At 52.5% G+C, this 11,679-nt stretch overlaps 3 protein-coding genes across 3 annotated transcripts; 1 reads left to right on the top strand and 2 right to left on the bottom strand.

The window, feature by feature from the left end:
* Positions 1–1,079: 1,079 nt before the first annotated feature.
* Positions 1,080–2,054, bottom strand: CABS01_06410 (metalloprotease MEP1; the record flags this gene model as incomplete). Its single annotated transcript, XM_060539776.1, has 3 exons — positions 1,080–1,155; positions 1,220–1,779; positions 1,833–2,054. 3 exons carry the CDS (start codon positions 2,052–2,054, stop codon positions 1,080–1,082), a joined length of 858 nt encoding a protein of 285 aa, XP_060404313.1.
* A 1,277-nt stretch (positions 2,055–3,331) lies between these two features.
* Positions 3,332–5,416, bottom strand: CABS01_06409 (uncharacterized protein; the record flags this gene model as incomplete). Its single annotated transcript, XM_060539775.1, has 3 exons — positions 3,332–4,829; positions 4,882–5,248; positions 5,320–5,416. 3 exons carry the CDS (start codon positions 5,414–5,416, stop codon positions 3,332–3,334), a joined length of 1,962 nt encoding a protein of 653 aa, XP_060404312.1.
* Positions 5,417–7,564: 2,148 nt separating this feature from the next.
* Positions 7,565–9,027, top strand: CABS01_06408 (uncharacterized protein; the record flags this gene model as incomplete). Its single annotated transcript, XM_060539774.1, has 5 exons — positions 7,565–7,739; positions 7,797–7,822; positions 7,901–7,937; positions 8,001–8,460; positions 8,523–9,027. The coding sequence occupies 5 exons, from the start codon at positions 7,565–7,567 to the stop codon at positions 9,025–9,027; spliced, it is 1,203 nt and encodes a 400-aa protein (XP_060404311.1).
* Positions 9,028–11,679: the final 2,652 nt, after the last annotated feature.

Raw genomic sequence — 11,679 nt, 5'->3', positions numbered from 1 at the left:
GAGCAAAAGAATCAAGAATCCATTTCCAGGAAGGATTTACGCTGAGTATATCGATCAGAAACATCATAGACCTCTTTAATCGTGCGACTCTGGAAAAGTATGCCTTCGACTCTGCCTGAACGCCCTAAGAGGGAGAGTCGTCCCGGGAAATGCAGAGCCGAAAACCATCCAGCCCGCATTGAAATACCTCGCATGCAAGGTGAATGACTCAAATGTCAGTCGTGAAATATTCCATAATCCCAAGGCAGAAACGAAAGGATCTTTGGAAAGGCAATCGGATGCCTCGAACTACACAGCCAATGATTTCTGTTGCAGGCGCCACATAGGGCGACGTAAGGCTAGAAGTGGCGCATCGGACTCTCGCTGCATACTCACTTTGTGTACACGGCCAAGAGTCTTCGGTGTGACGCACGCCGCAAGCCGGCATTCTGACCTGCTGAAGTTACGAGAGCAGCCCTCATATTGCAACCCAGAAGCATCTCTCGCCCCCTGGCTGCTGCTATCGTTGTGTCGCAACACGGCAGAACCGAAGGTTGCGGGCGCATCCTTAGTACTTATAAACCTGCAAGTCTACAAGCACTGCGCATAAGTTTCGTATTACTTATTACACTTGCCAGCCTCAGAACCTGGAAGGATTCTCTTCACGCCTGAGCTGCCTTGGGCGTCCGTCAGAATGGTGGTCACGCCGACCCGGCGAGGCCCACGATGCTTTCGGGCCCGAATAAGCCCGATCCCGTCCTCCTTTCTCTGCCTAGAGTCGCGGAGAAGATCCTTGGCAATGCATTTTCTTACCGAAGTTCGATGAAGATATTCTCTCAAAACGTTCTGTAATCTTTGCTCGCGGCAATATAGCACTTTAGTTACACTGGGACATTTAATGATGGCCCTGAAGACGGCGTTGCAGACTTTGAGAGATAGGTAGAGTTGTACAGTCCAAGCATCGAACCCGGTCACTTGAGTTGCTTAACGCATTAATACTCATGGCTTCATTATTCTCGGGTCGGAGCATGAAGCTAGTGATGGAGAAACCCGAACACTGGTAGAAAAATAGCAGCATCCCGCCATCATACCACCAAAATTTAACCCTGCCATCTTCTATACACATCGAACTGCTGGTGCATACGCTCTTCCTGTCCAGGAGTGAACTCAGTCGTGCTAGATTAACAGTCAGTATCTTCAACACCAATGGGAGAGCTTCGATCACTGCATATTCACTCACCAAGTGTCATCCGAGTAATCCATGAAGTTGTGAATGGGATCCAAACCAGGCGAATCGGGGCAAGAGTCCCTTCCAACAGGGCACCCCGAGCTCCCACCAGCTTGCGCAGGCGTATCGGCAACCTGATCATTGATCCCTTCACAGAAACGCCCATGGAACGTATGGAGCAGCCCAAACCAGTGCCCGACCTCATGGATAGCAACATGCCCCTTCCGCGGTGTCGTGTCGTTGCCGCTGCGGGGCGTCATGCCAGGCATGGAGTCGCCGTTGACCCAGCATCCATCGGTATAGAATTGTTGGCTGCCCTCCTGCACGACACCCGCGAGCGCGCACTGCCCGCCAAGGCTGACACCCAGATCCGAGAAGAAGTAGACGTTGAGCGCATCGTAACCCCCGCGGCGTGTGGCGGTGCGCCAGGCGACGTAGCCTTCAAAGTCGGGGATGCCGATGCCGGATTCCTCGTAGAAGCCCTTGCCGAGGACGTCATCTACGATACGCGAAACGTTGACGAGGTTCAGCTCGAAGCCGTGCTTGAGATAGGTTGAGTGCAGGACCTCAAACTTGTGGGATTCGGTCAGTACTGGCTTTTGGTGAGAGCGTGAGTAGGTCTTACCTGGGCATCGACGACTGCGTCGGTGATTCTATCCTTGTTGGCCACGGTGCTGGTGACGTGAAAGTACACGTCGACCGGCTTGGACTCTTGACGCTTGACGTAGGCCGGAAGCGCGATGGTCGGCGTCTCAATAGCGGCCAAGTCATCATTGAAGCATCGGAGCGACCCGAAAACCGACGATATTCCAAAGGAAAGCAGCAGCGCTGCGGCGGCACGCGACATCATCGTATCGAAAGTCGGTGGAAATTGGGTGTGCGGTTCGTGCAGAGGAGCGACACCCTAAGAAGATCTCCACGATTCCCCAAACCCGTCATCGCTACCTACCTCATCTACTTATACATAGAATATTCCCAGAAAAGAGGGAAATGACGGCAACGAGCCAAGGCAAGACGTCCAACACTGGAGGAGTCCATCGTGAACACGAGGCCTTGGAAGCTTGGCGGACAAGCTTAAATCGCGAGAAAGGTCGACCACTCCACCGCCAGGGCAACGTTCGGATCCCCAGGACAGCAAGGATCTCCAGTGAACTGCCGAAATGAGCAACGTCGCCCGAGTCAACGCGCATGAGAACCGCATCAACTCTCGTATTGAGTCTCGTGCGTGCAATTGGGGATGGCGACGGTCAGTCGAGGGACAGACAAGAAGGGAAACGGCAATTGATGGTGTAATTTTCAATCATGCGTTCCAATGATCAAAAGCACTGTCGAGCGCTGCAACCATGATAATCCTGTCACCGCGGAAACTCAATTGAAGTCTAAATTTGGCCTCTTACTAAATCTTTCCGAGCTTCCTCTTTTGATCGCCTTTTCACCGTGCCGCTCTCGCCTGTTGCATACAGGTAGCCAAGAGGCCAGGTTAAGGTCCGTTCAGCTCCATTGAGCACATCAATTATCCTATTAATACTTAGATATGTACAGTCGAGACCGACTAAGCCTTGTTTACGGGGCTGCGGATGTCGGAGGAGACGAAGATCATTGGAGTTTGAGGTCCGGAACGGATCCGGACACGAACCGATGAAGCCGTGCAATGGCACCGGATATTCATAGCGCTCTGATAGTCTGAATCGGGTGTCTGACCAAACGAGGACTTCTTATGGTCAAGGATTCACAGCGAGGGAGGTTCATGGCACCTCTCAGGCCTTCGACGACTGTCATTTCACCCCACCCGAAGCCATGACATGAATCTTTGGCCCAGCGTCAACGCTTGAGGGCAATGGTCATCACTGGATAATTCAAGACGTCACACCAACTAGCATCGGCTTTGAAACTCTTTTCACAGGTACTGACTTCAGATGCCAATGAATACAGGTCAGATAACAAACGTTTCTATGAGCAGTCCATGCCAGGACACATGCCCTTATCCAATATAGACGTGCGAGCGATATAGACATGTGAAGAGAAGGCGATTATACATGAGTCTACTTAGGTATATACACTAAAGCCGGCCCCTTAACTCCGTGCTTGCTACGTCCGTCATCATCAACTAAGATTAAGCTGTATTTACTTCTTGCACAGGCGATCGGTCTGCTTGGTGAGCCAATCCTCCTGGCGGGCAATGTACCAGTCCTCACTGCCGACGGCGGTGGGGGCGTAGAAAACACCCCAGGGGTCAATCTTCTTCTTGAGAGCGTACAGCTTGGCGTAGTTGGAGCCGAAGAAGGCCTGGCCGAAGTCGGGCTCCATGACGTCGCCCTCGTTGCCGTAGCCACCACCGCCGGGGGTGATCTTGCGAAGACGGCCCATCCAGTCCTGGGTGATGCGGACGTTGGCGGTCTTGATCTCCTCCTGGGTAGCGGTAGCGCTCCAGCCACCACCAATGATGGCGAACATGAGAGCCTCACGCCAGGCCGGGTTGGCAGAGCTGGCGGTGACGTCGGAGGGAGCAGCGGCGTTGATGTTGTACTGGATCAGCGCGGAGCCCTCGGTGATAATTCCCTTGAGGGTAGCGATAGTCTCGTTAAGGAGGGCGGGGTCCTCCCAGTTGGCCTTGGGAATGAGACGGTTAGCGGTACGGACGGTGTCGGTACCGACGCTCTCCATGGGGAAGTGGTTCTTCCAGGTGGCGTAAAAGTTGTCGTGCTCAAAGTACTCGGGCTCGACGCTGAAGCCGAGGGCAGCCCACTCGGTGAAGAGAGGCTCGACCATGGCCTTGAAGTCGGCCAGGTTCATGCCGGGGACCAACCAGGGGCGCATGCTCCAGAGGTAGGCACCGTTACCGGCGGGGAAGAGAGTCGAGTATCCGTAGGTCTTCTTGGCAGAGAAGTCGGGGAAGCGGCGCCAGTAAGCCTCCATGGCGGCCCAGAAGACGGTGGAAGAGATGTTCTTCTCGGCAGTGTTGAGGCTCCAGGTAAGACCGGCAAACTGGGTCTTGGGGTAGACCCGGACGGTCATGGAGGTGACGACACCCCAGGTGGCACCACCGCCACCGCGAACAGCCCAGAAGAGCTCGCTGTTGGTCTTGTCATCAGCAGTGATGTGGCGACCGTCGGGGGTGACAATGTCGACGCTGAGGACCTGGTCGGAACCAAGACCGGCGACGGGGCTCATGGGGGAGTGACCACCACCGGCAATGTAGCCACCGGTGACACCGACACTGCGGCACTCGCCGCCAACGGCGGTGTAGCCCTCCTTGTTGGCAGCCTCGTACAGCTCAGAGACCTGGACACCGGCACCGAGCTTGAAGGCAGGACCCTCGTAGCCACCAGCAGACTTGTAGTTCTTGATGAACTTGAGACCCTTAAGGTTGTGGGTCCAGATGGACAGAGAACCGGCACCGGTGTTCTTGCCCAAGAAATCGTGACCAGTGTTGCGGACAACGAGACGCAGGTTAAGGGTGCGAGCAAAGTTGACGGCAAGCTGGATCTGGGCCACGTTGGTAGCCTTGACGGAGTAGAGGGGGAAGCCACCAATCTCGCAAGTACGGTTGTTGGCGGCGTTCTGGGGCTGGCAAGTAGAGCCCTGGTAGAGAGGGGACATGACTGAAGTAGGATCCTCATCGCTTTGGGATGTTAGTCTGAGGTGCTGGTATCAGTCAAGGCAAGGTAACTTACTGAGTGTCGGAGTTGGTCCAGTTGTCGAGGAGGTACTGGCACTTCTCGGCATCGTAGTGCTCACCAGCGTAGCAAGCAGCTCCGAGGGGAACCGTCTTGATGAGGGAGTTGCCAGTCAAGAGGTTGAAGACCTTCCACACGGGCTCGGAAGGGTAGAAGAAGTCGCCGGGGAAGAGCTTGCACTTGTTGTTGGGCTCAGTGCGCTTCTCGATATTTGTCGCGTCAGCGAAGGTAAAGAGCGAAATGTTGCTGAGCTCGAGCTGGGTGAGGTTGGCCAGCACGGCATCAGTCAACTGGATGGTCTCCTCGGGGATGTCTGCCTCGGGGAACTCCTCGGCGGCGGGGGCAACAGTGGCCTCGTTGGCATCTGGGAAACGTGGTCAGTATGGATGTTGATGAGATCGGCAGAGGGTGACTCTGGGGGAGGAGGCAGCTTACCAATGGTCTCACCATCGACGACGAGCCTCTGGGCTCCGACGAAGTTGGCCAGCGGCATGGCCGCGGCGAGCAGCAGAGCTCTTCCGAGAGAAGGCATCTTGACAAGAAGGGAAATCTGCTTGTCGAAGAGGATTAAGGATCCTTGCAAGTTGGATGCAAGTGGGATGAGGAGAAGGACAAGAAAAAGAGTTCACGATGGACGTGCTCCTCATCTGGAGATATATACGTCCACGATCATCAACGGCCTCGGGCCATTCCATGTCCTGTCAGTTCTCTCCCCCGAGTCTCCCCCCACACGTGGCTACATGCAGCATTTGCAAGCTATTGGTTATCAGCCGCATGATGCCTCCCAGGTTGCCGGGATCCACGCTATCGCCACGAGGAACATGGCCTTGGCTACCCGATGCGCATCTTATGTCCGTATAGGCAAAATGAAGACCCCATCGCCAGGAGCTGCTATCAAAGAAGCGGCACCTGGAAGGACCAAAAAGCAGGATGATCATCCTCGAGGGGTGGCTTCTCACTCCCAGCCGAGCCGATGGAGAATGGGATTTCTGCTTCCTTGGGGCTTCGCAATGGCCTAGCAGGGATGCCTGTATACGAAGACTTGGCAGGCCAGGGTTTGGGCGAAATTAATTACTGTCTAGCCCCCAAGTCACACCCAACGTCTTCCTAGTACGCAGTAAACCGCCGTTTCCGTCGACACACAGCGGCATATTCACGGCACTCGCGGCAGTTTGCTGCGGGTTGGTTCAATAGCCTTACCTGGAGCCGCGCTGTAGATGTTGGGCTTTATTTTGCGGAGGCCATCCTTTTTTCAACGTCTGTGGTTCGTTTAGATATGAGATGAAACTACCTTACTACACACAACTCCAACTCCAAAAGTTGCAAACTCGTCAAGCCTATCAGAGCTCCTCTCGCAACTGCAACGTAGCAGCCGAAAAGTTCAATGTTGGAGTGGAATCCAAAGATTCTTCAATGGCATTGGCTGCCTACTGGCCCCTCCTCGGGGCACAATGTCCCGCCGGTCCTGCATCATCTCAGGGGCACTAGCTTATTCCCTTGCCACTTTGCCAAGCCGCCTATTTTGACACCCACGTCAAAGAGAAGTCGGCAACGCAGGGAGGTTTTTTTGAACCTGGAAGCGAGTGCTCTGGAGCTTCTTATCGTTCTAGAATGCACTTGTGAAGTCAAAATCACGCACTGAGGGCCCCTCATCGATACCAAGACTCTCGGGATAGACCCGATCAGAGTAATATCGTCAACAACCGTGCGCCTTTGACAACGACTCGAACACTTCTTTGATCTATGAGCAGCCCAAATTGGTCTCCCGGACCCCGACAATGATCACACCGAGCAACCATACTGCCCACCGGCCGTTTGGAAAATCTGCGCCGCTCAAGGCAGTCGAACGGGTGGGAACTCGGAGGATTTCTGCGCCGCCCGTCTGCCTTCTTCAACGGAACGCCACGGCTGCTAGTCAAGCTCGGCGCAGCTAGGATCCATTTTCCTGTTCTTTGCAAAGATACACACCCCAACCGTAGACGTACGCATTTCTAGTCACTGACTCTCTGTTGCCTGTAAACTCTGTTGGTTCAGGTTGGGAACTGGTTGGTCGAACTTGGCCCTTTTGTCTGCCCTCTGTTCATCTCAAACCACTCTGAGTAACTTTCTGAACCCTGCCCACTGCAGATTTCGGATCCCTCCAGACAATGCGTGTCTTGGAATGTGCTGGCATACTTCATTGGCCCGGGGAAGTGAGGCGCTCTGCATAACAAGCGAATATGGGGAATGGAAGGGCGATCCCTCTTGATCAGAGATGATGAAGGGAGAGACCGAAGAGGGGATCCTTCCGCGGGTCAGCCGAAAACTTTGACTTGCTCAGCTCCTCTAGGCGGCAGGCTGTCGGATCCGTGTGTCGAGATCTGCCATTTGGTGCTGGTTGGCTAATATAGAGAAAGGTCGTATTTCGCCTTGGTGCTATTAATCCGCACGAAACGAGAAAGTCTTGGGCAGCAAAAAGATTTCGGTACGGAGTATAGAACATTAAAAGATTTCCCGATTCCCATAAGGCTGCGATGGGATCTGTTGCCTCTTCTCCGGATTTCCTCTTCCACTGGTGATCTTAGTCCCAGTCGCTCCGTCCCGACTGCCTGCCGCAAACCTTTAGTCCGAGTCTTTTGCGCGTTCTTGCAACTAATCGACCTTTCCGAAGCGGATCCCGTCAAAGATCTGGCCGGCCGAGATGCCATTTCATCTACTACCTCGAGGCGCGCCGCCGCATCCCGATGTTTTGACGATACCCACACCTCCACTCCAGGAGACTGCAATCATCATCATTTTCTTCTTTCCAGCTCTATCGATTTGCACCTTTGGCCTGCGGGCATACGGTCGGATAAGCACGCGTCAATGGGGACTAGGTACGATGTCAGCATAACTTCGTTGTTGCTTGAAGCTTACAATAGACTATTTATTAGATGACTGGCTATGTGGCTTAGCCTTGGTACGAGCTTCACTCTATATTTCTCCATATAACATACGGGGGTGATTTTGGGTGAAGATGTAGCTAATGGTTAAACAGCTCTTTGCAGTCTTAATGACACCTCCTCTGTTCATGTGTAAGTAGAACTATGTTTAAGAAATGACGACCCAGCCAGCAAGCTGACACTGCCGGAACTCAGTTGTCAAACTCAATTATTTCGGATGGAGAGCTGTAAATGTCCCTAAGGATTTCGATAACAAGGCCGGGCTGTGGTGGAACTTCTTGGTACAGATGGCCTACAATCCAGTGCTTGCTTTGGTCAAAGCATCGGTATTGGTATTTCTACTTCGACTAGGAGGCCAAAAGCGAGGCGTTCGAACCGCTATCATCGGACTCAACATTTTCAACGCATGCCACGCAGTCGCCGTATTCTTTACCGCCTTATTCCAATGCCTACCTATGGAAGCCAACTGGGACTTTTCTCTGCGAGGCCAGCCAGGCACAAAATGCGTCGACAACTCGTTTCACGTCATTGCATCTTGTATCACGATCGTCTCGGACCTTCTGGTACTCGCCTTGCCCTTTTGGATATTTCTCGGGCTCAAAATGCCCTTGGCGGCCAAAATGGCAGTCATTGGGGTTTTCCTTATGGGTCTTGTGTAAGTGATAATTTCAAGTGACAATAACCCTTGGTCAAAGCTGATTGTGTTCGGATTAATAGAGTAACGGTTGTTGCTGTCATCCGAGTCATCCAGATCTACAAGCTATTCTTCGTCCCATCACCTCCAGGAACCGATCACTTCCACAACATTGGCCTTGTGAGCTCTACCGTTGAGGTTAATCTGGCCATTTTCTGTGCCTGTATTCCTGCATTGCGCCCTCTGTTCCGCCGATGGATGCCGAAGCTGTTCGGCGGCACGACGAAGAAGACGACCGGTAAAGGATACTACGGGAAATACGCGACCGGCTCATTGCGAAATCCAACTGGGGTGCAAGAGAGCAACGATATTACCCTCAAAGAGATGCGCTCAAGAGCGCACTGCACGGAAATACGCAGTGTCTCTCCATCGGGTTCTGAAGAGGAAATCATGACATACAACGGAATCGTCAGAACCACAAACGTCAACGTCCAGTACGAATCCAACACCAGCGTAAACGATTTGGAATCTCGACACTCAAGCGAGTACAAAACGATCGACAAACCAACGAAGGGGACAGCTTTCTGAAGACGATGCTTGAAACTTTAATCGATATTCTTGGGCGTTGTGGATCGCGGGACATCCCGCCAGGGTTTCAATAATACCACTTTTTGGATCTGCCGGGTGCGAGCAAGGAACCATTTACTAGTCTGCACCATGCACGGCTGCAGTTCGCTGCCATTTTTTGCACGTTTATACTGAATACCTTGGATACCCTTCTATAATCTCACTTTGTTTTACTGTTGATCTGCTGAGATTCAAGACGCCATCGATGATCGTGTGATCTTGCCTATCAGTGGACCTGAATCTCTCGGCGGTCTACTCCGCAAAAACCTGACTGAATCATAGTGCGTGAGTGCATGATATGAGTTCGTTCTCCCTTGCCAAAGAGGTACGGAGTCCGACTCCATTCCCTCCCGACTACAACTCTAATTCTCGATTTCTCAGTGGTTGTGCCCTTGCCCATCCTGGCTTTTCTTATTAGGTCGAAACTTAACTACATGATGCGGGCTTGGCGTCGGTGCCTTCGAACGCTTAGTGGAGGGATTGGTACAGGGTCTACGCGTTGTCTCCATCCTTTGCGATCCCCTTATGTGCAGTCAGCGATTTTATGAAAACTGACAGAGTGTATTTGGGTAGCACTTAGACCGCAGGCAGGGCTAGGAGCTACATAGTCCCGGCAGAAGGGTTTCCAACGAAGGTTTCAATAACACTAGAGAAGACGTGATAGAACCAGACTGTCACACACTGGCTGAGATTTGAGGAGTTCTTAGAAAGAGGTCTTCACCTGAATCGTAGTCTCTGGCTAGTCACCTTCCCACAATGGAGCGATTTTCTTCTCGTCAAGAAAGACGCGCTTTCGGCCCCATCCCGCCCAACTCAGAGAAAATGAGGCGATGGAGATTCCGCAAGTGAGACTCCTTCTGGCAGTGATTGACATGGACATGGGCAGAGGGTCCTTGTCAAGTGTCGGCCCAAGGAATTAGCCAATTTTGACAGGCAATGACAGCCCGCGACGGGCCCAGGACCCCGACACTAGAAGAGCCGGCCCCGCTGTGGTCTGACACGACTAGCGGTGCAGAGAACCTAGATCCTGGGATTATGGGAAATGGAACTCCCCTGCCTGCCGAATGTTCTTCGGACTGGCCACCTATTTTCTGCTGCCCAGGTGGGCGGGCGCCGACGTGGGCAGACGCTCGGTGCCATTGGGCTTTGGAGAAAGAAGGGATACTACGACGGGGTCGACGGAGACCAGGGTAATTTTAACCTTGTTCAGACGAACTATTCCGTGCGGAAACTTGACAGGTTGGCCGTGATGCTTCGGGCGCCCGCATCTCGCGGTTTCAATGTTGCGTGGACTGCTGAAACCTGCCAGTACTAACACGACCAAACGTCCGGAAGCCTATTGGGCCTCACAAGCATCCAGCCAAAGAGACAACAGCATGCGTAGTCCGCTCCGGTGTGCAGCTGCCGAAATTCAAACCTGCAGTTGGGGATCGATAGTCTCCATTTTCCGTACAACTTGCAAGGTTGGGATGCAGGCCAAGGCCGCTGATCTTTCCCTCTGTTCCCTTCCCACGGATTCGTGGGGATCGGTCCAGAGACTTCGAACTTGACCGCTGAATGGCTTTTGCATTTGCGATGCCCAGATGCACAGGACTCAGGGCAGATCAGAATGCGAAGCGAACAGGCTTTTGTTGATCTTTGCTTGGCTTGATCAGCGTCTCAAGGGCATCGAACTGAGGCTTTGGTTAGGCGACCCGGGATACATGGGCTTTATCCATCGATGTCTAACTGAAAAGTCTATCCCCGCACAATTGAGATCTTGCACAGTCGTGACTGATAGAACCCAAGGGCCTGTAGTCGCGTTGGCTGATGGATCCCCAATTACCTTCCCGCGAGCGAGATAGAGAATTTCTGCATTCTCCAACTTGCCATACTTTAGTAGAAGAGAAAAAACCAAAATCTCTTTCTGATAAACGGGTCCGTAAAGTAGACAAGCCTATGGGTAATAGGTGTGTCATCCATGATGTGCCGATGTTTTACGATACATAAGCGTTCTACAGCCGGATCTTTCCCATATCAGTATCGACGATCAACTCCAAGGACCGTCTCGCTGATGCTCATACGAGTCTCGAATATACAAAAGTAATTTGACATTGAGCAATCCAGATCTCAAAGGTACTTCTGTATGCAGGCTTAGACGTGATCATAGTCCGTAGAAAATAGCACCGTTGTCTTCAGTCTCTAGAGTATTAATCTCCACATGATGATTCGCTGTTATGTCTTGTCGTGCGGCTGAAAATAAAATAGAAACTCCCAGAATCATACGAGACGCCAAAAGATGTCTCACTCGTACTTGAACCAAACAGATGGCATGATTGCTACCTATCTGATTAGCTCAAGATATGTATTAAATAACCGGAAACGCAAAATGGCTGCCAGTCAAGTTCATTTTGCCCGGTGTCTACTGTTGTGGCGCCTCGAGGACCTCCGGATGCAGGCAAGTTCAACCGCCACATTCCTCTCAATCAGTATCGACTGATATTCTCGCGGGACCAGCCGAAAGCTACTGAATTTGCGCATTCCCGCGGTATTGTTTTGATGGTTTCGTTTCCGCTCTAGGAATGAGCTTACAATCTATGCCACGTGGAAAGGAAGATGTTGGAAATTTAAGAG

Source organism: Colletotrichum abscissum, assembly GCF_030869225.1.
Source record: "Colletotrichum abscissum strain IMI 504890 chromosome Unknown Scaffold_13.1, whole genome shotgun sequence".
NCBI classification, from domain to species: Eukaryota; Fungi; Ascomycota; class Sordariomycetes; order Glomerellales; family Glomerellaceae; genus Colletotrichum; species Colletotrichum abscissum.
Note: the sequence above shows the minus strand (reverse complement) of the source record. Positions and strands in the feature narration are given on the sequence as shown.